At 42.7% G+C, this 26,307-nt stretch overlaps 1 protein-coding gene across 2 annotated transcripts in view; it reads left to right on the top strand.

Annotated features, from left to right (window-relative positions):
- Positions 1-26,307, top strand: part of LOC121541459 (transitional endoplasmic reticulum ATPase) — a 48,604-nt gene that overhangs the window by 2,697 nt on the left and 19,600 nt on the right. The window contains exons 2-8 of one of the 2 annotated variants that reach the window (XM_041850487.2): positions 10,498-10,606; positions 12,345-12,517; positions 12,637-12,779; positions 13,126-13,256; positions 13,482-13,613; positions 19,869-19,971; positions 20,229-20,362. In XM_041850487.2, the coding sequence (XP_041706421.1) occupies positions 10,498-10,606; positions 12,345-12,517; positions 12,637-12,779; positions 13,126-13,256; positions 13,482-13,613; positions 19,869-19,971; positions 20,229-20,362 (925 nt within the window). Of the gene's footprint in view, positions 1-10,497; positions 10,607-10,901; positions 10,930-12,344; positions 12,518-12,636; positions 12,780-13,125; positions 13,257-13,481; positions 13,614-19,868; positions 19,972-20,228; positions 20,363-26,307 lie in introns of those variants that run through there. The other variant, XM_041850488.1, reaches the window with a different exon arrangement.

Here is a 26,307-nt window from a genome sequence, read left to right as displayed (position 1 = left end):
ATAAATATATATCAAAAAATAATTTGATGATAAATTATTTTGGGCCTTATTGCTATTAGCCCATACAAACGCATTGAATATCAGATCCACTACATGGAACAACAGATAGTCATCCCCCCCCAAAAAAATTATAATCTAAAGGAAGTTTGTTCTGAAGTGTCTGTCCTATGCTGAACAAAAATATAAATGAGCTGAAGTAAAAGATCCCAGAAATTGTCCATACGCACAAAAAGCTTATTTCTCTCAAATGTTGTGCACAAATTTGTTTACATCACTGTTAGTGAGCATTTCTCCTTTGCCAAGATAATCCATCCACCTGACAGGTGTGGCATATCAAGAATGATTAAACCGCATGATCATTACACAGGTGCACCTTGTGCTGGGGACAATAAAAGACCACTCTAAAATGTGTAGTTTTGTTACACAACACAATGCTACAGGTGTCTCAAGTTGAGGGAGCGCGCAATTGGCATGCTGAATGCAGGAATGTCAACCAGAGCTGTTGCCAGAGAATTGAATGTTCATTTCTCTACCATAAACCACCTCCGTTATTTTAGAGAATTTGGCTGTAGGTCCAACCGGCCTCACAACCGCAGACCACAGGTAACCACGCCAGCCCAGGACCTCCACATCCGGCTTCTTCACCTGCGGGATCGTCTCAGACCAGACACCTGGACAGCTGATGAAACTGAGGGTTTGCACAACTAAAGAATTTCTGCACAAACTGTCAGAAACCGTCTCCAGGAAGCTCATCTGTGTGCTCGTCGTCCTCACCAGGGTCTTGACTTGACTGCAGTTCGGCATCGTGACCGAATTTAGTGGACAAATGCTCACCTTCGATGGCCACTGGCACGCTGGAGAAGTGTGCTCTTCACGGATTAATCCCGGTTTCAACTGTACCGGGCAGATGGCAGTTAGCGTGTATGGCGTCGTGTGGGCGAGCATTTTGCTGATGTCAACATTGTGAACAGAGTGCCCCATGGTGGCGGTGGGCCTATGGTATAGGCAGGCATAAGCTACGGACAACGAACACAATTGCATTTTATCGATGGCAATTTGAACGCACAGAGACACTAGGACTAGATCCTGAGGCCTATTGTCGTGCCATTCATCCGCCGCCATCACCTCATGTTTCAGCATGATAAGGCACAGCCCCATGTCGCAAGGATCTGTACACAATTCCTGGAAGCTGAAAATGTCCCAGTTTTTCCATGGCCTGCATACTTATCAGACATGTCACCCATTGAGCATGTTTGGGATGCTCTGGATCGACGTGTACAACAGCGTGTTCCAGTTCCATTGAAGAGTAGTGGGACAACATTCCTCAGGCCAACTCTATGCGAAGGAGAGCTGTCGCGCTGCATAATGAAAATGGTGGTCACACCAGATACTGACTGGTTTTCTGATCCATGCCACTACTTTTTTTTAAGGTATATGTGACCAACGGATGCGTAATGAATTAATTTCAATTGACTGATTTCCTTATATGAACTGTAACTTAGTAAAATATTTTAAATTGTTGCATTTATATTTTTGTTCAGTGTATATCTGAGAGATATAAGAAAGATCAGGAAACCTTTATTTTTTATATGTATTTAACCCCTTATTTTTTGCACTAAACAGTCTCCATTTATACAGTACTATTTTTTCAACCTGTACCGGGGACCTTCAGATGAATCTTGTGAGGCCTGTGGGCGTCCTAGAGCAAAACAACCAACATGTACACTATCTGTCAAAAGTTTTAGAACACCTACTCATTCAAGGGTCTTTCTTTATTTTTACTATTTTCTACATTGTAGACTAATAGTGAAGACATCAAAACTATGAAATAACACATGGAATCATGTAGTAACCAAAAAAGTGTTATACAAATCAAAATATATTTTAGATTGTTCAAAGTAGCCACCCTTTGCCTTGATGACAGCTTTGAACACTCTTGGCATTCTCTCAACCAGCTTCATGAGGTAGTCACCTGGAATGCATTTCAATTAACAGGTGTGCCTTCTTAAAAGTTAATTTGTGGAATTTCTTTCCTTAATGCGTTTGAGCTGATCAGTTGTGTTGTGACAAGGTAGGGGGGTATACAGAAGATAGCCCTATTTGGTAAAAGACCAAGTCCATATTATGGCAAGAACAGCTCAAATAAGCAAAGAGAAATGACAGTCCATCATTACTTTAAGACATGAAGGTCAGTCAATACGGAACATTTCAAAAACGTTGAAAGTTTCTTCAAGTGCAGTCGCAAAAACCATCAAGCGCTATGATGAAACTGGTTTTTATGAGGACAGCCACAGGAATGGAAGACCCAGAGTTAAGTTAAGTTCATTAGAGTTACCAGCCTCAGAAATTGCAGCCCAAATAAATGCTTTACAGAGTTCAAGTAACAGACACATCTCAACATCAACTGTTCAGAAGAGACTGTTTGAATCAGGCCAAGAAACACGAGCAATGGACATTAGACCGGTGGAAATTTGTCCTTTGGTCTGGAGTTCAAATTTCAGATTTTGGGTTCCAAACGGCATTTCTTTGTGAGACGCGTGTGGGTGAACAGATGATCTCCGCTTGTGTATTTCCCACCATAAAGCATGGAGGAGGAGGTGTTATGGTGTGGGGGTGCTTTGCTGGTGACACTATCTGTGATTTATTTAGAATTCAAGGCACACTTAACCAGCATGGCTACAACAGCATTCTGCAGCGATACGCCATCCCATCTGGTTTGGACGTAGTTGGACTATCATTTGTTTTTCAACAGGACAATGACCCAACACACCTCCAGGCTGTGTAAGGGCTATTTTACCAAGAAGGAGAGTGATGGAGTGCTGCATCAGATGACCTAGCCTCCACAATCCCCCGATCTCAACCAAATTGAGATTATTTGGGATGAGTCGGACGGCAGAGTGAAGGAAAAGCAGCCAACAAGTGCTCAGCATATGTGGGAACTCCTTCAAGACTGTTGGAAAAGCATTCCAGGTGAAGCTGGTTGAGAGAATGCCAAGAGTGTGCAAAGCTGTCATCAAGGCAAAGGGTGGCTACTTTGAAGAATCTCAAATATTTAATATATTGTGATTTGTTTAACACTTTTTTGGTTACTCCATGATTCCATATGTGTTATTTCATAGATTTGATGTCTTCACTATTATTCTACAATGTAGAAAATAGTAAAAAGAACAACCCTTGAATGAGTATGTGTTCTAAAACATTTGACCGGTAGTGTATATGTTCGTGAGAGTCTCATATTAGTGTGTAGCCCAAACTGTTCGGACGCCTCAGACAGAAGTTGGCAGATCGGCTGTACCGACTTCAGATGAATTCCAAGATGCTTGTGGGGGTTGTAGAGCAAAACGGAGAACACCATCGTGTTCATGAAAGTCTTGTCTCTTTCCTTAAAGGGGTTATAATAGTTTGTAGACCAAACTGACAAAGACCGCTCTAGCTGTCACCTTTCACCCACAGATGCGGAAGTGCGACATAGGGGGATGCGGTGGATTGAAATGCATCCAATGCAAAAACACATATTTCTAGCTTAAGCTGACAGATTTAATGGGGATTTTTTATTATTATGCTAATTAGATTTTCGCGGACATCGACTTTAGGGGGTTAAACCCATTAATTTAAAGCCAAGTGGTCATATTGTTAACATATATTGATGTGTTATGCAGAACTGGGAATCTACACTGAGGAGTAAGGTGCCACACACACACACGCAAAACACCAGGGGTTGTAACGGAGTAATTGGGTTTACATGATCATGAACGAAAAGCAGGGTTACTATTTACCAATTAGTAATAGTTAGGCTGTGTCACAGTTATGTTGTATTCTGTAGCCAAACCGATTTGGCCTAGAGTGCCAAATAATGTGTCCAACCCCGTGCCACCTGCATACACACACCACACAGCCCATACACACAGCATCCCATCTGGTTGCTGTGATTTTCGCATGATGTCAAGCACAGAGGCACTGAGTTTAAAGGTAGGCCTTGAAATACATCCACAGGTACACCTCCAATTGACTCAAATGATGTCAATTACCCTATCAGAAGCTTCTAAAGCCATGACATAATTTCCTGGAATTTCCCAAGCTGTTTAAAGGCACAGTCAACTTAGTGTATGTAAACTTCTGACCTACTGGAATTGTGATACAGTGAAATAATCTGTCTGTAAACAATTGTTGGAAAGATTACTTGTGTCATGCACAAAGTAGATGTCCTAACCGACTTGCCAAAACTATAGTTTGTTAACAAGACATTTGTGGAGTGGTTGAAAAACTAGTTTTGATGACTCCAACCTAAGTGTATGTAAACTTCCGACTTCAACTGTAACTAGGAATAAAGTGATAGGTAGCAGCAGCGTATGTTATGAGGCAAAGTTAGTGCAAAAAGGGTCAATGCAGATAGTCCGGCTAGCTATTTGGTTAACTATTTAGCAGTAGTTCCAGACTTGGTGCATCGGTACCGCTTGCCGTGCGGCAGCAGAGAGAACACTATGACTTGGGTGGCTGGAGTCTTTGACCATTTTTTGGACCTTCCTCTGACACCGCCTGGTATAGAGGTGCTGGATGGGAGGGAGCTCGGCCCCAGTGATGTACCGGGCTGTCTGCACTACCCTCTGTAGCGCTTTGCTGTCAAATGCCAAGAAGTTGCCATACCAGGCGGTGATGCAGCCGGTCAAGATGCTCTTAATGGTGCAGCAGTAGAACTTTTTGAGAATCTGAGAATGCTATGGTAGCCATGCTGGTTAAGTGTGACAGACAGTGTCACCAGCAAAGCACCCCCACAACATAACACCTCCTCCTCCATGGTTTACGTTGGGAAAGACACATGCAGAGATCATCCGTTCACCCACACCGCGTCTCACAAAGACACGGCAGTTTGAACCAAAAATCTCCAATTTGGACTCCAGACCAAAGGACACATTTCCACTGGTCTAATGTCCATTGCTCGTGTTTCTTGGCCCAATAAAGTCTCTTCTTCTTATTGGAGTCCTTTAGTAGTGGTTTCTTTGCAACAATTTGACCATGAAGGCCTGATTCACACAGTCTCCTCTGAACAGTTGATGTTGAGATGTGTCTGTTACTTGAACTCTGTGAAGCATTTATTTGGGCTGCAATTTCTGAGGCTGGTAACTCTATTGAACTTATGCTCTGCAGCAGAGGTAACTTTGGGTCTTCCATTCCGGTGGCGGTGCTCATGAGAGCCAGTTTCATTATAGCGCTTGATGGTTTTTGTGACTGCACTTGAACAAACTTTCAAAGTTCTTTAAAATGTTCCGTATTGACTTACCTTCAGGTCTTAAAGTAATGATGGACTGTCATTTCTCTTTGCTTATTTGAGTTGTTCTTGCCATAATATGGAACTTGGTCTTTTACCAAATAGGGCTATCTTCTGTTGCCATACCAGGTGGTGATGCAATGGTGCAGCTGTAGAACATTTTGAGGATCTGGGGACCCGTGCCAAATATTTTCAGCCTCCTGAGGGGTAAGAGGCATTGTCATGCCCTCTTGGTGTGTTTGGACCATGATCTGTATTGGTGATGTGGACACTGAGGAACTTGAAGCTCTCAACCCGCTCCACTACAGCCCCATCGACGGGAATGGGTGGGTGCTCGGCCCTTCGTTTCCTGTAGTCCACGATCAGCTCCTTTTGTCTTCCCGTGCCAGGTCTCTGATGATTTCCTCCCTGTAGGCTGTCTCATCGTCGGTGATCAGGCCTACCACCGTCGTGTCGTCGGCAAACCTAATGATGCACGTACCCCTAAGGGGCCTATGTGTTGAGGGTCAGCATGGCGGATGTGTTGTTGCCTACCCTCACCATCTGGGGGCGTCCCGTCAGGAAGGCCAGAATCCAGTTGCAGAGGGAGGTGTTCAGTCCCAGGGTCCTTAGCTTGATGATCTTGGAGAGAACTATGGTGTTGAATGCTTAACTGTAGTCAATGAACAGCATTCTCACGTAGGTGTTCCTTTTTTCCTAGTGGGAAAGGGCAGTGTGGAGTGCAATAGAGATTGCGTAATCTGTGGATCTGTTGGAGCGGTATGCGAGTGGGTCCAGGGTGTCTGGGATGATGGTGTTGATGTGAGCCATGACCAGCCTTTCACATTGTTTCATGGCTATAGAGTGCTACAGGGCGATTGTCATTTAGACAGGTTACCTTGGCATTCTTGGGCACAGGGACTATGGTGGTCTGCTTGAAACATGTAGGTATTACAGACTGTCATTTTCAACCTCTCCTTGACCCAGTGAAGACACTTGCCAGCTGGTCAGCGCATACGCTGAGTACACGTCCTGTTAATACGTCTGGCCCCGCGACCTTGTGAAAGTTAATACTTTTGAAGGTCTTACTCACATCGGCTACGGAGAGCGTGATCACACAGTTGTCCAGAACAGCTGGTGCTCTCACGTATGGTTCAGTGTTGCTTGCCTTGAAGCGAGCATAGAAGATGTGGCAGGGCTTGCGTCACTGGGCAGCTCGTGGCTGGGTTTCCCTTTTGTAATCTGTGATCGCTTGCAAGCCCTGCCAAATCCGACGAGCGTCAGAGCCGGTGTAGTAGGATTTGATCTTGGTCCTGTATTGATTCTTTGCCTGTTTGTTGGATCGTCGGAGGGCGTAGCGGGATTTCTTATAAGTGTCCGGGTTAGTGTCCCTCTCCTTAAAAGCGGCAGCTCTAGCCTTTAGCTCTGTGCGGATGTTGCCTGTAATCCATGGCTTCTGGTTGGCATATGTACGTATGGTCACTGTGGGGACGATGTCGTCGGTACACTTATTAATGAAGCCGGTGACTGATGTAGTAAACTCCTCAATGCCATCGGATAATTCCCCGGAACATATTCTAGTCTGTACTAGCAAAATAGTCCTGTGACTTTGTATTCGCTTCATCGGACCACTTCCATATTGAGCGCGTCACTGGTACTTCCTGTTAGAGTTTTTACTTGTAAGCAGGAATCAGGAGGATCGAGTTAGGGTCAGATTTGCCAAATGAAGGGTGAGGTAGAGCTTTGTATGCGTTTCTGTGTGTGGAGTAAAGGTGATCAATTTTTTCGCCTCTAGTTGCACAGGTCACATGCTGGTAGAAATGAGGTAAAATGGATTTCAGTTTACCTGAATTAAAATCACAGGCCACTTGGAGCGCCGCCTCTCGATGAGCATTTGCTTGCTTCGCTAATGGCCCTATACAGCTTGTTGAATTTGGTCTTAGTACCAGCATCGAATTGTGGTGGCAAATAGACGGCTACAAAAAATATAGATAAACTCTTGTTAAATAGTATGGTCTGCAGCTTATCATGAGATTCTAACTAAGGCGAGCAGAACCTTGAGACTTCCTTAATATTAGACACACACCACCTCCCCTTGAGCTTACCCGACACTGTCGTTCTGTCCAGCCGATACATAGAAAAACCAGCTAGAATATTATCCATGTCCTTGTTCAGCCAAGTTTCCGAGAAACATAGGATATTCCAGTTCTTTATGTCCCATTGATAAGATAGTCTCGAATGGAGCTCGTCCACTTTATTCTCCAGTGATTGTACATTTTCCAATAGAACAGAGGGTAAAGGCGGATTATTTACTCTCCGCCGTAGCTTCATTAGGGTACTCGCACTTCGGCCTCTATATCGCAGTCTCTTTCTCTTCTGAGTGTCTGGGATTAGGGCCTGGTCCGGGGTTGAGCAGTATGTCCTTTGCCGCGAAATCATTGAAGTAGAAATCTTCATTCAAATCGAGGCTAGTGATCACTGTTCTGATGTCCAGAAGCTCTTTTCAGTTGTAGGAAACAATGGCGGAAAAATTAGGTACAAAGTTACGGTCAACACAAAAAAACACAATCTGTTCAAAAGTTATTGGAGTTTTTAGGGTGACTAAATCAATGGAGGCCAGAGGAAAAAAGTGGTCAGCTAGGCTGGATGCTGTGCGAGAATTAAGGCTAGACGTTGAACTCGTCATCTTCCTTCTCTAATCCGGAGGACATAAAACAATATAGAGGTAAGATAGATATTGATTTTGAGGCATGACGTAGTATTTTAGTGTGCACTTTTCACATTAAGGCCAAATTCCTGTTATTTTTCGAAGATTTCTTACAAAAACAAGCTTATGATTCCAACCAATAGACTCCCGAAAAGACAGACTCCTGATGTTGTGTCCCAAAGCTAGGCTTAGTGCACGGTTTTGACTCTGCCTGGTGACCGACCTGCATATACTGTGCCCCTCCCCTCTCTCTTTGTCCCTCGCTAGCTCCCTATGAAAGATGCAAGTGTTTGTGTTCTCGGAAGTACGCCAACTAATCGGTCTCCTCCGTTCCAAAAATACAGAATCTTAGGAGTCGATTCCTAGCGGAATCGACTCTTGATACTCAGAAATGGGAGTTGACACCGGGAGTCGACTTTCAAGGAATCAATTATTTTGGAATCGACTCTCCACCACTACGTCATCGTCGTCATTAACAGTTGGAAAAATGGCAGAGAAAGACAACGACAGCAGAGAAATCCTCTATGGCAACACTTTGAGAAGTTACATGAAAAGGAAATGCAAACTTTGCGAGGTGGAATTGATGTACAGTAACGGTAGTACAGGTGCAATGCGTAACCCAAACCGTTGCTGGCAGCAGCGCTGCTGCATTGTGAATTCACGTGAAATTGTAAGAATTGTTCTTATCGTTTTAACGGAACCCCCTCCCCCATTTTGTGGTTGTAGTCTTCAAAGTTGTTTCCGTGGTTTGCAACATTAGCATGACACAAACTGAATTAAATGTAAAAGGCTTTGAAAATAAAAAGCTTGGTATACGCTCAGTGGTCCGTTGACATTTCGCAGAGATACGCTTGTTTTTGTGAGAAGTCTTCAAAAAAGAACAGGAATTTTGAATTAATATGAAAAGCGTATACTAAAATATGTAAATAGCCTACTACGTCATGTTTCAAAATCGATATCCATCTTACCTCTATTGTTTTATGTCCTGCGGATTGGAGAAAAAAGTTGACGAGTTCAACGGGAAAGTGAGCCTGTCAGGTCGGTAGTAGCCTTAATTCCTGCACAGAATTCAGCCTAGCTGACGCGATGCAATTTTTTCTCTGGCCTCCAAGCAGTAAAATTAGATTGAAAAAAATAAAAATACACCTTATGGAACAGCGGGGACTGTGAAGCAACACACACATAGGCACAGACACATGCATACACACACACGTGGATTTTGTGTTGTAGTAGAGTAGGGGCCTGAGGGCACACACTTAATGTGTTGTGAAATCTGTTGTGAATGTATTGTAATGTTACTTGATGTGTTTAAAGTTGTATAACTGCCTTAATTTTGCTGGACCCCAGGAAGAGTAGCTGCTGCCTTACAAATTGAGTCACCCTAATTCTGACCATCCTATAGTACAAGGGTAGAAACTCCAATAAATTTGGAACGGATTATGATAGAGACATGAGGTTTGGACCATTGGTTTTCTTAGAGGATTATCTATACAATTAACATAATTTTACCCATTAGTCAAAATATGCCGTTTTGATTGGACACCCTATACATTTTCATGGTCAAGACATATTGATTCAATTGTTTTAAAGATGGGGAGAGGTATGTCTGTGATAAAGAGATGCTCAACATTTTTAACACCACAGTCGACCAAACAAGTCCTGCAGGCTCTAGTTTTATCTAATCATAACTATTGCCCGGTTGTATGGTCAAGTGCTGCAAAAAAGGACCTAGAAAAACTGCAGCTGGCCCAGAAGAGAGCAGCACGTCTTGCCCTGCAAAGTACACAGAGGGCTAATATCAGCAATGCTTGTCAGTCTCTCTTGGCTCAAAGTAGAGGAGAGATTGACTGCATGCATCAATTCTTGTTTTTGTGAGAAATGTATGTGTTCACTTCCAAATAGTCTGTAATTAGCTTACATATAGCTCTGACAGACATACTTACCCCACCAGACATGCCACCAGGGGTCTCTTTACAGTCCCCAGGTCCAGAATACATTCAAGAAAACGTACAATATTATATAGAGCCATGATTGCATGGAATGCCTTTCCATGTCATATAGCGCAAGTGAACAGCAAACCTGTTTTAAAAAAAAACAAATAAAGCAACACATCAAGGCACAATGCCTCTCCCCATGTGACCTAATTTTTGTGTGTATGTACAACTGATAGATGCGTGCACACACACACATGATTATTCTTTAGTTGTATTGTTTTTTTTAATATTATTTTTTACATTTGTCTTTTAGTTCTATTATTTTTTTTCTATAAGTCTGTAATGTCTATTTTAATGTTTTAAATGTATGTAAATTGTCTTTTGTAATGTATTTTTCGTTATGTGTCGGACCCCAGAAAGACTAGTTGTCGCCATTGGCATTGGCTAATTGGGATCCTAATTTTAAAAATCGGAATAAAGAAACCCGTTTGTCTCTTAGTAGAAATGTTCAACAGTCAGCTAGCTAGCTGTCTGTCTATATATTTGGATATTATGAAGTATGTTACATTTTGCCATCAGATATATTTACCATCTCTTTGATTTTCCCTCAGATCAAAAAATGATCTATCCACAGCGATTTTAAAGCAGAAGACCAGGCCCAACCGGTTGGTTGTGGATGAATCTCTCAATGAGGACAACAGTGTGGTTTCTCTGTCTCAGGTGAGGCATTGGTGGTGTGAATGAATGGGACAGGGACATTTTAGTGAACGCTCAGTCTGCACTGAGTACTACAGTCGTGGTCAAAAGTTTTGAGAATGACACAAATACTAATTTTCACAAAGTCTGCTGCCTCAGTTTTGATGATGGCAATTTGCATATATTCCAGAATGTCATTAAGAGTGATCAGATGAATTGCAATTAATTGCAAAGTCCCTCTTTGCCATGAAAATGAACTTAATCCCCAAAAAACATTTCCACTGCATTTCAGCCCTGCCACAAAAGGACCAGCTGCCATGATGTCAGTGATTCTCTCGTTAACTCAGGTGAGAGTGTTGACGACGACAAGGCTGGAGATCACTCTGTCATGCTGATTGAGTTAGAAGCTTTAAAAGGAGGGTGGTGCTTGAAATCATTGTTCTTCCTCTGTTAACAATGGTTACCTGCAAGGAAACACGGGCCGTCATCATTGCTTTGCACAAAAAGGGCTTCACAGGCAAGGATATTGCTGCTAGTAAGATTGCACCTAAATCAACCATTTATCGGATCATCAAGAACTTCAAGGAGAGAGGTTCAATTGTTGTGAAGAAGGCGTCAGGGCGCCCAAGAAAGTCCAGCAAGCGTCAGGACCGTCTCCTAAAGTTGATTCAGCTGCGGGATCGGGGCACCAACAGTGCAGAGCTTGCTCAGGAATGGCAGCAGGCAGGTGTGAGTGCATCTGCACGCACAGTGAGGCAAAGACTTTTGGAGGATGGCCTGGTGTCAAGAAGGGCAGCAAAGAAGCCACTTCTCTCCAGGAAAAACATCAGGGACAGGCTGATAATCTGCAAAAGGTACAGGGATTGGACTGCTGAGGACTGGGGTAAAGTCATTTTCTCTGATGAATCCCCTTTCCGATTGTTTGGGGCATCTGAAAAAGACAAGGTGAGCACTACCATCAGTCCTGTGTCATGCCAACAGTAAAGCATCCTGAGCCCATTCATGTGTGGGGTTGCTTCTCAGCCAAGGGAGTGGGCTCACTCACAATTTTGCCTAAGAACACAGCCATGAATAAAGAATGGTACCAACACATCCTCCGAGAGCAACTTCTCCCAACCATCCAATAACTGTTTGGTGACGACCAAAGCCTTTTCCAGCATGATGGAGCACCTTGCCATAAGGCAAAAGTGATAACTAAGTGGCTCGGGGAACAAAACATCGACATTTTGGGTCCATGGCCAGGAAACTCCCCAGACCTTAATCCCAGTGAGAACTTGTGGTCGATCCTCAAGAGGCGGGTGGACAAACAAAAACCCACAAATTCTGACAAACTCCAAGCATTGATTATGCAAGAATGGGCTGCCATCAGTCAGGATGTGGCCCAGAAGTTAATTGACAGCATGCCAGGGCGGATTGCATAGGTCTTGAAAAAGAAGGGTCAACACTGCAAATATTGACTCTTTGCATAAACTGAATGTAATTGTCAAGCCTTTGACACTTATGGAATGCTAGTAATTATGCTTCAGTATACCATAGTAACATCTGACAAATATATCATAACACTGAAGCAGCAAACTTTGTGAAGACCAATACTTGTCATTCTCAAAACTTTTGACCACGACTGTACAATATTATTTCAGCAGTAACTCACTCACTCGTTCCTGTTGCACAGGCTGTGATAGTTATGTTCCCTGTTGAAGGTTCTATACTAGATCAGTAGGATTCAGTGTCTGACTAATTCCTCTTTCCTGCCCCGCCCTAGGCAAAGATGGATGAGTTGCAACTGTTCAGGGGAGACACCGTGCTGATGAAAGGAAAGAAGAGGCGGGAGACGGTATGCATCGTGCTCTCTGACGACACCTGCTCCGACGAGAAGGTCCGCATGAACAGAGTGGTCCGCAACAACCTGAGAGTCCGCCTGGGAGATGTCATCAGGTGAGGTAGAACTGGAGAACTTTGGCATCAGTGCGGGGTGATGTGGGGAACCAGACCACTGCTCCTTCACACTGTACAGTAAAGCCATGGCATAATTAGTTCCTTTTGTGATCACACAGTATTCAGCCATGCCCAGATGTAAAGTATGGGAAGCGGATCCACGTTCTGCCCATCGATGACACTGTGGAGGGGATCACAGGGAACCTGTTTGAGGTCTACCTCAAGCCCTACTTCATGGAGGCCTACAGGCCCATCAGGAAAGGTAACAGTGATTCAGGGGATAACCTGGAGTGTGTTCAGTAGGCACCAAATGGGAGAAAATGTTTAAGGTACTTCCTCCACCTGAACTTGACCCTCTACTACAGATGTTGTTCTGGGTTATGATCATTAGGACACCTAAATGAAAACATTTTGCAACGGAAATCTAAAGTGTTTCTTATTGGACAAGTCCAGGTAGTCCCTCCCCGTTTCGGTCTGTTTTCATCCGTTTGGTGCATAACGAACATGATCCTGTGTCTTTGCCAGCTGACTACACCTATGAAAAAAACAAAAGGTTAAGTCAGGGTCTTGGGGACCTGGTTTATTGTGAAGTCTCTGTTGTTTTGTAGCGGACATTTTCTTGGTGAGGGGAGGCATGCGTGCAGTGGAGTTCAAAGTAGTGGAGACGGATCCCAACCCCTACTGCATCGTGGCCCCAGACACTGTCATCCACTGTGAGGGCGAGCCCATCAAACGAGAGGTAGGACTACATCCAGGACTGCTCTGTCTACGGCTTCAGTTGGATCTTGTGCATGAGAGCAGGTTCACTTTAAAGCTGTAGTTTTCAGAGATGGGATTTCTGTTGATAATTTGGGAATTCCAGATTTTCTGATCATAGTAAACTATTTATTACATTTGTATGCTATCTGTAGCCTTTCCCTCTGCGTTTCTGTGCTTTACCAACCACATCTCTCTCTGTGTTCAGGATGAGGAGGAGTCTCTGAATGAGGTTGGCTATGATGACATTGGGGGCGTGAGGAAGCAGCTGGCCCAGATTAAGGAGATGGTGGAGCTGCCCCTGAGACACCCAGCACTGTTCAAGGCCATCGGTGTCAAGGTGAACTAAATACACCACCTCTCTTATTAGGCTTGGGCGGTATACCGTGTATACGGGATGGTTTTTAGTTTTTCAATAAATTGTCATATTTGTTGCTATTCTTTGAGTAAATACCTGCAGTCAACTTGTGCAATACGTTAGGGGATCAGGCAGATCGCGTTCTTCATTTCACCTGTCACATTATTTTACATAATTAATGTTACCATAGTTCCCCAGAACAGTTGAGCCAGTCGCGTGTTTGTAAATAGCACAGCGGGAGAAAGCGGGAGCAGGTGAGTCCAGCTGTGTATTGACAGGGGTCGCGTTTTATATTGAAAGTAGTGTTTTTTTGTTGTTGCTTTAATAGTGTTCAGGGATGTGCAACTATAGTTTTCCTTCACAGGAAATACATTAGTGCAACACATTCGGCAGAAAATAGCTTCAACAGAAGTGCAACACTATTTGGCTGGCAGCCACACATGTACAGTGGCTTGTGAAAGTATTCACCTCCCTTGGCATTTTTCCTGGAATTCAAATTGATTTTGGGGGGGTTTGTATCATTTGATTTACACAACATGCCTACCACTTTGAAGATGCAAAATATTTTTTCTTCTAAAACAAACAAGAAATAAGACAAAAAAACAGAACTTGAGCGTGCATAACTATTCACCCCCCCCAAAGTCAATACTTTGTAGAGCCACCTTTTGCAGCAATTACAGCTGCAAGTCGCTTGGGGTATGTCTCTATAAGCTTGGCACATCTAGCCACTGAGATTTTTGCCCATTCTTCAAGGCAAAACTGCTCCAGCTCCTTCAAGTTGGATGGGTTCCGCTGTTGTACAGCAATCTTTAAGTCATACCACAGATTCTCAATTGGATTGAGGTCTGGGCTTTGACAAGGCCATTCCAAGACATTTCAATGTTTCCCCTTAAACCACTCGAGTGTTGCTTTAGCAGTATGCTTAGGGTCATTGTCCTGCTGGAAGGTGAACCTCCATCCCAGTCTCAAATCTCTGGAAGACCGAAACAGGTTTCCCTCAAGAATTTCCCTGTATTTAGCGCCATCCATCATTCCTTCAATTCTGACCAGTTTCCCAGTACCTGCCGATGGAAAACATCCCCACAGCATGATGCTGCCACCACAATGCTTCTAAGTGGTCCTATGGACAGATACTCCAATCTCCGCTGTGGAGCTTTGCAGCTCCTTCAGGGTTATTACATTTTACATTTTAGTCATTTAGCAGACGCTCTTATCCAGAGCGACTTACAGTTAGTGAGTGCATACATTTTATTTTTATTTTTAAACTGGCCCCCCCGTGGGAATCGAACCCACAACCCTGGTGTTGCAAGCGCCATGCTCTACCAACTGAGCTACACTCTTTGGTCTCTATGGTGCCACTTGCTTGGTGGTGCACCTTGCTTAGTGGTGTTGCAGACTCTGGGCCTTTCAAAACAGGTGTATGTATATACAGTGGGGGAAAAAAGTATTTAGTCAGCCACCAATTGTGCAAGTTCTCCCACTTAAAAAGATGAGAGAGGCCTGTAATTTTCATCATAGGTACACGTCAACTATGACAGACAAATTGAGAATTTTTTTTCCAGAAAATCACATTGTAGGATTTTTAATGAATTTATTTGCAAATTATGGTGGAAATAAGTATTTGGTCACCTACAAACAAGCAAGATTTCTGGCTCTCACAGACCTGTAACTTCTTCTTTAAGAGGCTCCTCTGTCCTCCACTCGTTACCTGTATTAATGGCACCTGTTTGAACTTGTTATCAGTATAAAAGACACCTGTCCACAACCTCAAACAGTCACACTCCAAACTCCACTATGGCCAAGACCAAAGAGCTGTCAAAGGACACCAGAAACAAAATTGTAGACCTGCACCAGGCTGGGAAGACTGAATCTGCAATAGGTAAGCAGCTTGGTTTGAAGAAATCAACTGTGGGAGCAATTATTAGGAAATGGAAGACATACAAGACCACTGATAATCTCCCTCGATCTGGGGCTCCACGCAAGATCTCACCCCGTGGGGTCAAAATGATCACAAGAACGGTGAGCAAAAATCCCAGAACCACACGGGGGACCTAGTGAATGACCTGCAGAGAGCTGGGACCAAAGTAACAAAGCCTACCATCAGTAACACACTACGCCGCCAGGGACTCAAATCCTGCAGTGCCAGACGTGTCCCCCTGCTTAAGCCAGTACATGTCCAGGCCCATCTGAAGTTTGCTAGAGTGCATTTGGGTGATCCAGAAGAGGATTGGGAGAATGTCATATGGTCAGATGAAACCAAAATAGAACTTTTTGGTAAAAACTCAACTCGTCGTGTTTGGAGGACAAAGAATGCTGAGTTGCATCCAAAGAACACCATACCTACTGTGAAGCATGGGGGTGGAAACATCATGCTTTGGGGCTGTTTTTCTGCAAAGGGACCAGGACGACTGATCCGTGTAAAGGATAGAATGAATGGGGCCATGTATCGTGAGATTTTGAGTGAAAACCTCCTTCCATCAGCAAGGGCATTGAAGATGAAACGTGGCTGGGTCTTTCAGCATGACAATGATCCCAAACACACCGCCCGGGCAATGAAGGAGTGGCTTCGTAAGAAGCATTTCAAGGTCCTGGAGTGGCCTAGCCAGTCTCCAGATCTCAACCCCATAGAAAATCTTTGAAGGGAGTTGAAAGTCCGTGTTGCCCAGTGACAGCCCCAAAACATCACTGCTCTAGAGGAGATCTGCATGGAGGAATGGGCCAAAATACCAGCAACAGTGTGTGAAAACCTTGTGAAGACTTACAGAAAACGTTTGACCTGTGTCATTGCCAACAAAGGGTATATAACAAAGTATTGAGAAACTTTTGTTGTTGACCAAATACTTATTTTCCACCATAATTTGCAAATAAATTCATTAAAAATCCTAAAATGTGATTTTCTGGATTTATTTTTCTCATTTTGTCTGTCATAGTTGACGTGTACCTATGATGAAAATTACAGGCCTCTCTCATCTTTTTAGGTGGGAGAACTTGCACAATTGGTGGCTGACTAAATACTTTTTCCCCCCACTGTATACTGTGATCATGTGACACTTAGATTGCACACAGGTGGACTTTATTTAACTGCTTATGTGACTTCTGAAGGTAATTGGTTGCACCAGATCTTATTTAGGGGCTTCATAGCAAAGGGGTGAATACATATGCATACACCACTTTTCCGTTATTTATTTTGTAGAATTTTTTGAAACAAGTTATTTTTTCATTTCACTTCACCAATTTGGACTATTTTGTGTATGTCCATTACATGAAATTCAAATAAAAATCAATTTAAATTACAGGTTGTAATGCAACCAAATAGGAAAAATGCCAAAGGGAATGAATACTTTTGCAAGGCACTGCATTCGGAAAGTATTCAGACCCTTTCACTTTTTCCACATTTTGTTACTTTACAGCGTTATTCTAAAATTGAGATATTATTTTTATATATTTTTATCAATTCACACACCATAATGACAAAGCAAAAACAGGTTTTTAGAAATGTTTGCAAATGTATTTAAAATTAAAAACTGATATCACATTTACATAAGTATTCAGACCCTTTACTCAGTACTTTGTTGAAGCACCTTTGGCAGCGATTACAGCCTTGAGTCTTCTTGGGTATGACGCTACAAGCTTGGCACACCTGTATTTGGGGAGTTTCTCCCATTCTTCTCTGCAGATCCTCTCAAGCTCTCTCAGGTTGGATGGGGAGCGTCGCTGCACAGCTATTTTCAGGTCTCTCCAGAGATGTTTGATCGGGTTCAAGTCCGGGCTCTGGCTGGGCCACTCAAGGACATTCAGAGACTTGTCCCGAAGCCACTCCTGCGTTGTCTTGGCTGTGTGCTTAGTGTCGTTGTCCTGTTGGAAGGTGAACCTTCGCCCCAGTCTGAGTTCCTGAGCGCTGTGGAGAAGGTTTTCATCAAGGATCTCTCTGTACTTTACTCTGTTAATCTTTTCCTCAATCCTGACTAGTCTCCCAGTCCCTGCCGCTGAAAAAACATCTCCACAGCATGATGCTGCCACCACCATGCTTCACCGTAGGGATGGTATTGGCCAGGTGATGAGCGGTGCCTGGTTTCCTCTAGACGTGATGCTTGGCATTCAGGCCAAAGAGTTCAATCTTGGTTTCATCAGACCAGAGAATCTTGTTTCTCATGGTCTGAGAGTCTTTAGGTGCCTTTTGGCAAACTCCAAGCGGGCTGTCATGTGCCTTTTACTGAGGAGTGGCTTCCGTCTGGCCACTCTACCATAAAGGCCTGATTAGTGGAGTGCTGCAGAGATGGTTGTCCTTCTGGAAGGTTCTCCCATCTCCACAGAGGAACTCTGGAGCTCTGTCAGAGTGACAATTGGGTTCTTGGTCACCTCCATGACCAAGGCCCTTCTCCCCTGATTGCTCAGTTTGGCTGGGCGGCCAGCTCTTGGAAGAGTCTTGGTGGTTCCAAACTTCTTCCATTTAAGAATGATGGAGGCCACTGTGTTCTTGGGGACCTTCAATGCTGCAGAATTTGTTTTGTACCTTCCCCAGATCTGTGCCTCTACACAATCCTGTCTCATGGCTTTGTTTTTGCTCTGACATGCACTGTCAACTGTGGGACCTTTTATATTGAAAGGTGTGTGCCTTTTACAAATCATGTCCAATCAATTGAATTTACCACAGGTGGACACTAATGAAGTTGTAGAAACTTCTCAAGGATGATCAATGGAAACCGGATGCACCTGAGCTCAATTTGGAGTCTAAAAACGTTATGTAAAAACCTGTTTTTGTTTTTTAAAATAAATTTTCAAACATTCCTAAACCTGTTTTGGCTTTGTCATTATGGTGTATTGTGTGTAGATTGATGAGGGCAACAAATAATTTAATCCATTTTCGAATAAGGCTGTATCAAAATGTGGAAAAACTCAAGGGGTCTGAATACTTTCCGAATGCACTGTAAATTGTATTTTTTGCAAAGAACAATCCATGGCCATCATATTTCTAATGTTTATCATAGAAAGAATGTAGCCAGCTACATTTCCTTATGTTTTGCTTTAAGTCTATCTTGCATTTTGCTGGAGAAAAAGTAGGCTGGCTACACCGAGAAAAGTACCGGAGAAAAGAGCTCTGTCTGCTGATGCATGGTAGAATGTCCGTTCGTGAATTCTCATCCGAGTGAAGAAGTGCAACTGAGGCACAAAATGTGTTTAATGCCGATCAGAAATAACAATAAGAAGCATTTTACACTGAACAAAAATATAAATGCAACATGCAACAATTTCTAAGATTTTGATGAGTTACAGTTCATATAAGGAAATCAGTCAATTGGACTAAATTTATGAGGCCCTAATCTATGGATTTCACATGACTGGGCAGGGGCACAGCCATGGGTGGGCCTGGGAGGGCATAGGCACACCCACTTTGGAGCCAGGTCCACCCACTGGGGAGCCAGGCCCAGCCAATCAGAATGGGTTTGCCCCCCCCACAAAATAGTTTTATTACAGACAGAAATACTCCTCAGCTGGCTAATTTAATAAGGTGACGGGGCATCATATTGTGTTAGTTTTCTGCCGTGTTAGAGAAGTCAAAGCCCTTAGGATGAGTTATCTGTACAGCTGCCACTGCAGCTTGATTTCCTTGCATTTATTTTCTCTATTCTCGGCCCCGTCTGATCCTCCCCATCTCCGAAAAGAGCAGACAGGCCCGTTGCCCTGCGACTCCAGACTCCACACAGACAAAGCGTGTACACAGTACTGTTCTTCCTTCAGACAAGCATCCGTCAACTTTGTTCATTTGCACAATGTCTCGTGTTCACATTCGCTTGTAAATGTCCAAACGAAAAATGTAATTTGGTATCTCCTCCCTATATATGTATAACTTTAGGAGCTGGATTGCCTGTCTTTGCAATTTGTTTATGTTTGTTTGCACTCGTTAACATATTTAGCTAGCCTCCATGGAAATTCGCTATTACTTGTGGTAATTTTGTTAGCATTCTGGTAATCGAGGCAAAATGTTGTTTTTTTGCGTTGTTTTGCACCCCCTTTGTGTACTAAGCCGGTAATACCGTAAATCCCGGGATGCGAGAAGGACGGTATGACGATATGAAAATCTTGATACCGCCCAACCCTATCTCTCATCATTCACCTCAAACCTCATGGACAAGATTAGATAAAAGATAAATAAGTAAATTGTTTGTTTTGTTTTTTATTATATTGTTTTACATGAAAATGCAACTAATTAAAAGGTAATTCAATGTTTAATCCCAGCCTCCAAGGGGTATCCTGCTGTACGGACCCCCTGGAACAGGAAAGACATTGATCGCACGTGCCGTGGCCAACGAGACTGGAGCCTTCTTTTTCCTTATCAATGGTGAGACTGAGCGACAAAAGCGTTGTTATTTTTCATTTAGCGTTTCATTAAGTTCCATTTCAATTCAGTTAATGCATTAAGTGAATAGAAATTCCATTCAAGAGCAAAAATGTTTTTAGTTGGAATTTCAATGTAACTGACTGAATTGGAATTGATTGACCCAAACTCTGTTCAGTAACGGTCAAAATAACACCATCAGTGTGCTTGTAAGGAAATAGTTACCTAATAGTTGAACTTGTGCCTGCTAAATGTTTCAGGGCCTGAGATCATGAGTAAACTGGCCGGAGAGTCTGAGAGTAACCTGAGGAAGGCCTTCGAGGAAGCTGAGAAGAATGCCCCCGCCATCATCTTCATTGACGAGCTGGACGCCATTGCACCAAAAAGAGAAAAGGTGGGCTCATGTCTTCTGATACAGTTTCCTTCCCATCCACTATATTAGTGTTCTTCCTTTGTAATCCGTAGTCATGTTCATTAGGGAGACATTTTTTGAAACTGAGTGAGTGGAACAGAAAGGTACTACCTGAACTTGTCCAAAATGTTTGAACGTTGTGCCATACTGAACACGACCCTGGAGGCCCACAGGGTGTGCAGGCTTTTTGTGTAGCACAGCACAAACCTACTTCTTTAGTTGAATCAGGTGTGGTAGCACAGGGCTGAAACAGAAGCCTGCACGCCCAGGATTCTCGCGGACCAGGATTCAATGGCACTGCAGTAAATTCACTATAAGATCAAATCCCTATACCACCTACTATAGACTTGACCCTTAAGGCCTTTTCTCACCAACTGCATTGCGATCTTTTTGTCAGAATTCCGAAAAAATACAGATTCCGATTTTGACGCACTAAACCGTTCACACCAATTCAGGAAAGGAGCTTGGCTATGTTTCATTCAGTTGCACCCCATTTGCACTTGTCGTCATTCCTTGCACAAATGTTGACCATCATGACGCTTGCTGCCTACAGTTTTCTTTCTATCTGATTAAAGAGATAAAGTGCAGACAGGCTAGGCCTAAAGTGCCTTCAGAAAGTATTCACACCCCTTGACTTTTACAGCCTGAATTTAAAATGGATTCAATTTTGATTTTGTGTCACTGGCCTATGCACAATACCCCATAATGTCAGTGGAATTATGTTTTTAGAAATATTTTCAAATTAATAAAAAATGAAAGACTGTAATGTCTTGTCAATAAATATTTAACCCCTTTGTTATGGCAAGTCTAAAAACACTATATATACAAAAGTATGTGGACACCCCTTCAAATTTGTGGATTCGGCAATTTCAGCCACACCCGTTGCTGACAGGTGTATAAAATCGAGCACACAGCCATGCAATCTCCCTAGACAAACATTGGTAGTAGAATGGCCAACTCTGAAGAGCTCTGACTTTCAACTGAGCCACACACACAAGCCTAAGATCACCATGCGCAATGCCAAGCGTCGGCTGGAGTGGTGTAAACTCGCGGCCATTGGACTCTGGAGCAGTGGAAACGCGTTCTCTGGAGTGATGAATCACGCTTCACCATCTGGCAGTCCGACAGACGAATCTGGCTTTGGCGGATGTCAGGAGAACGCTACCTGCCCCAATGCATAGTGACAACTGTAAAGTTTGGTGGAGGAATAATGGTCTGGGGCTGTTTTTCATGGTTCGGGCTAGGCCCCTTAGTTACAGTGAAGGGAAATCTTAACGCTACAGCATACAATGACATTCTAGACGATTTTGTGCTTCCAACTTTGTGGCAACAGTTTGGGGAAGGCCCTTTCCTGTTTCAGCATGACAATGCACAAAGCGCGGTCCATACAGAAATGGTTTGTCGAGATCGGTGTGGAAGAACTTGACTGGCCTGCACAGAGCCCTGACCTCAACCCCATCAAACACCTTTGGGATGAATTGGAACGCCGACTGCGAGCCAGGCCTAATCGCCCAACATCAGTACCCGACCTCACTAATGCTCTTGTGGCTGAATGGAATCAAGTCCCAATAGCAATGTTCCAACATCTAGTGGAAAGCCTTCCCAGAAGAGTGGAGGCTATTTATAGCAGCGAAGGGGGGACCAACTCCATATTAATGCCCATGATTTTGGAATGAGATGTTCGACGAGCAGGTGTCCACATACTTTTGGTCATGTAGTGTAAGTTCAGGAGTAAAAATTAGCTTAACAAGTCACATAATAAGTTGCATGGAGTCACTCTGTGTGCAATAATAGTGTTTAACATGATTTTTGAATGACTACCTCATCTCTGTACCCCACACATAGAATTATCTGCAAGGTCCCTCAGTCGAGCAGTGAATTTCAACCACAAAGACCAGGGAGGTTTTCCAATGCCTTGATAAAGAAGGGCAGCTATTGGTAAAAAAAAGCAGACATTAAGTATCCCTTTGAGCATGGTGAAGCATATTCAAAATGGTTTTTACTTTACTAAAACAACAATAGTCTACCTCACGGTTCAGCTGTTGGAGATTTGAGTGCTAAATACATCAGGGCATTGCATGCGTATAGGCCCTTGTATGATATTCATATTTAAGAATAACCCGAGAGAAAGATAGAGATATGCCGGGCGCCATGTTCCCGACATTGACATGGATTTCTTTATACTTGTCATAGAGGTTACAGATATAGGCATACAGGAGGCTAGTTCATACATTTTCGATCAGAATATTTTTCATAAAGATGAGCATTATATTGTTACATTTAAAGGAGCAACTCTGGCCTAAAACACTCTTCCTCACCTCAAGTTCAACTGTCATAGTCAGTTGGGGTGCCGGTGCGCACTGCCTTCATAGGCCTGCAGTAGCTACGCCTAATAATAGCCATACAACAAATAAAACCATCACAAAAGTTGTTTGACTTTATTAGGGTATTATAAAAAGTAAGTGAATTCATTGTTTAAAGAGAAAATATGAACAGGTTATTATATTGCGGCATTAAATTGAGTTTTGCATCTTGCCCTCTTTGGTTTTCCTTTTCATGGTTTGAGTGTAAGTAGCATAGTAGGCCTACTGGTAATTGTATTGTGTTGCGGCAAACACAACATTACAGCTGGAACTTAATTTGGCAAACAAAAACGGCGCAACAGAATGAAACCTTCAAAAAAGTTTTTGGAACAGGCCTATATTGCAGCTATTACCAAGAAAGGCGATTGCCTACCGTAGGCCTGCCCAACAAATGACAGCGATAGGCTAATGCTATTTCTTTTACAACAGGCCGAATTTTAACCTTGGACAAAATGATAAAAGACAGTTCAAACTTAATTTAGCCAACAAAAAAATCGGAACAAAATGAAACTTTTTGCATAGGCTATTTAAAGAACAGGTTTAGATGATTAAATAGGCCTACAATAATAATGATTTGGGGCGGCAGGTAGCTTAGTGGTTAAGAGCGTTGTGCCAGTAACCGAAAGGTCGCTGGTTCTAATCCCTGAGCCGACTAGGTGAAAAATCTGTCTGTGCCCTTGAGCAAGGCACTTAATCCTAATTGCTCCTGTAAGGCACTCTGGATAAGAGCGTCTGCTAAATGACTAAAAAGAAATAAAAGAAGAATTTATAATAATAATAATAATAATGATGACTAAACAATTGATAATAAATACAAAATAAACAAATGCAAGGTAGAAAGTTGCATCAAACCTGAAAAGCGAGTTACACACGTTCTTCTCATCTTTGTCCACTACAATATTAAAACTTGTCCCTGAGGACATTCCCGTTGTCGACTTCTTTTCACTATACCCTTTCAACTTTTGTTTTACTTCAATGAAAAATTACTCCATCTTCGCAATTAACAGTAGCCTAGGCCAAGGCTCCTTTTTCTCTCTCTCTCTCTCTCTCTCTCTCTCTCTCTCTCTCTCTCTCTCTCTCTCTCTCTCTCTCTCTCTCTCTCTCTCTCTCTCTCTCACTCTCACTCTCACTCTCACTCTCACTCTCACTCTCACTCGCTCTCTCTCTCTCTCTCACTCACTCACTCACTCACTCATCAGCAGCAGGCGCACGTGAGGTGAGCAGCTGGAACCAGTTTTTATTTTTATTTTATTTTACCTTTATTTAACTAAGCAAATCAGTTAAGAACAAATTCTTATTTACAATGACGGCCTACACCGGCCAAACCCGGACGACGCTGGGCCAATTGTGCGCCTATACGTTTTATTGAGTTACAATTGGCTGACACAGATAACAAATTCGCGCAGTTCTCATCACACAAACAGTAAATTAACAGAGGACAGGTCTAATCGGGTCCAGTCGGTATTTTCTGAACCTTTCTGAATGGACATGGGGCCCGATTCCGACCCAAGTTAAGCGCACGTAAATGGGACGTAATTCCCTTTATGCACCATTCTTTCTATACGTATTCTGATCTTTAACATAAGCGTGAGAATAGTGTGCTATTCACCTGCTATTTTTGGGGGGGTGGAGATTGAATAAATGAAGGTGTGGAGGAGGTGTCTACAGATACGCCGTATTCTGACCTAGACTTATTTCCACCACCTTTATGCGTGAGGAAACCATGAATAAGGTCTAGCGAACCTACTAGTTCCAAGTGGAAAAAGGATCTATTTTTTCCGATAGAAATAACAATAAGAGCTATTGATAAGTGCTAGATAAATGAGTAATCCGTTTTGGATATGGGAATTGTAAATATAAATGACGCTTGTTTTAGGTATATTTGACCTTATAATCGCTGGAGACATGTGAAACAATAATATGGCAGCAAATTGAAGCATATCAACTTTCCCACAGTAAAGTTTATGAAATGCTGTGCCATTATGCAGAATTTTAATTGTACAACCTTATAATTTGCAGGGATGGGCACTCTGGAATGTCTTAATTATAGGCTACCACGAATTTCTCTGTTTCCTATTTCTATCATGTTAAATATTAGCCACTATCAGTATCAACCGTCAGCAGGCCTAATAACAACACATATTGAACTGCCAATTTACTGTTAGTTACCTTCAGTTGGTATAGCCTACATTAATCATTCCATTTAATTAAATTGTTTTGTTTAACTTAATTTGCTTCCTCTGTAAACGCAGTCACGGCCATATGGTTGTTGCTGAGGATCATTAGTAACAGTTGATAATATTTAAAAAAGACATGTAGACTAATTCAATCGTTATGGAGAGGAGTGCAGACCAAGCCGTATTAGTTTGACCCCAACTCATGACGCATGAATTGTCTGTCATCACAAAGTTCCATGGTTAGTGCAGGCAATAGACAAGGGTGTAGGCTACTATTGTACACTATTCTCCCTATTTATAATTCTATATACACTAATCTTCCAACATTACCTTGGGTTGAACAACTGAATGTCGCAATTTTCAGAATTAATCAAACCACTGTTTTCTTTATTTTGTGTGTAAAGGCTCTTTAAACCCGTTTTTTTGTGATTTGTAAATACTTTATTAACCTTAAATAATCAACAAGATCAGAGTATTTTTTTAATCTACCAATTGATGCTGAAACAGAGACAAATATGCATATACTTACATGGCTTTCTTTAATTGATCCCTAATATTCTGAACCCGTTCTCTCGATATATTCTATAGATATAAAGTTTATGAAATGCTGTGCCATTATGCAGAATTTTAATATATACCGATATATTCTATAGCCCTGAATCTTTTCTATAACACACGGAAATCTGCCCCCTTTATTCTATGTACCCAACGCACTAGAAGACCAGTTCTTAAAGCCTTTAGCCGTATCCTTATTCTAGTCCTCCTCTGTTCCTCTGGTGATGTAGAGGCTAACCCAGGCCCTGCAGCCCTCAGTATCACTCCTACTCCCCAGGCGCTATCATTTGATGACTTCTGTAATCGCAAAAGTCTTGGTTTCTTGCACATAAATATCAGAAGTCTACTTCCTAAGTTTGAGTTATTCACTGCGTTAGCACACTCTGCCAACCCTGATGTTCTAGCAGTGTCTGAATCCTGGCTCAGGAAGGCCACCAAAAATTCTGAAATTTCCATCCCCAACTATAACATTTTCCGTCTAGATAGAACTGCCAAAGGGGGGTGGAGTTGCAATCTACTGTAGAGATAGCCTGCAGAGCTCTATCATACTATCCAGGTCTGTGCCCAAACAGTTTGAGCTTCTACTTCTAAAAATCCACCTTTCCAGAAATAAGTCTCTCACTGTTGCCGCTTGCTACAGACCCCCCTCAGCCCCCAGCTGTGCCCTGGACACCATATGTGAATTGATTGCCCCCATTTATCCTCAGAGTTTGTACTGCTTGGTGACCTAAATTGGGATATGCTTAATACCCCAGCCATCCTACAATCCAAGCTAGATGCCCTCAACCTCACGCAAATTATCAACGAACCTACCAGGTACAACCCTAAATCC

The sequence above is a fragment of the Coregonus clupeaformis genome, chromosome 27 (assembly GCF_020615455.1).
Source record: "Coregonus clupeaformis isolate EN_2021a chromosome 27, ASM2061545v1, whole genome shotgun sequence".
Classification (NCBI taxonomy): Eukaryota; Metazoa; Chordata; class Actinopteri; order Salmoniformes; family Salmonidae; genus Coregonus; species Coregonus clupeaformis.
The sequence above is the reverse complement of the archived record's forward strand: the minus strand, read 5'-3'. Positions and strand labels throughout refer to the sequence as shown.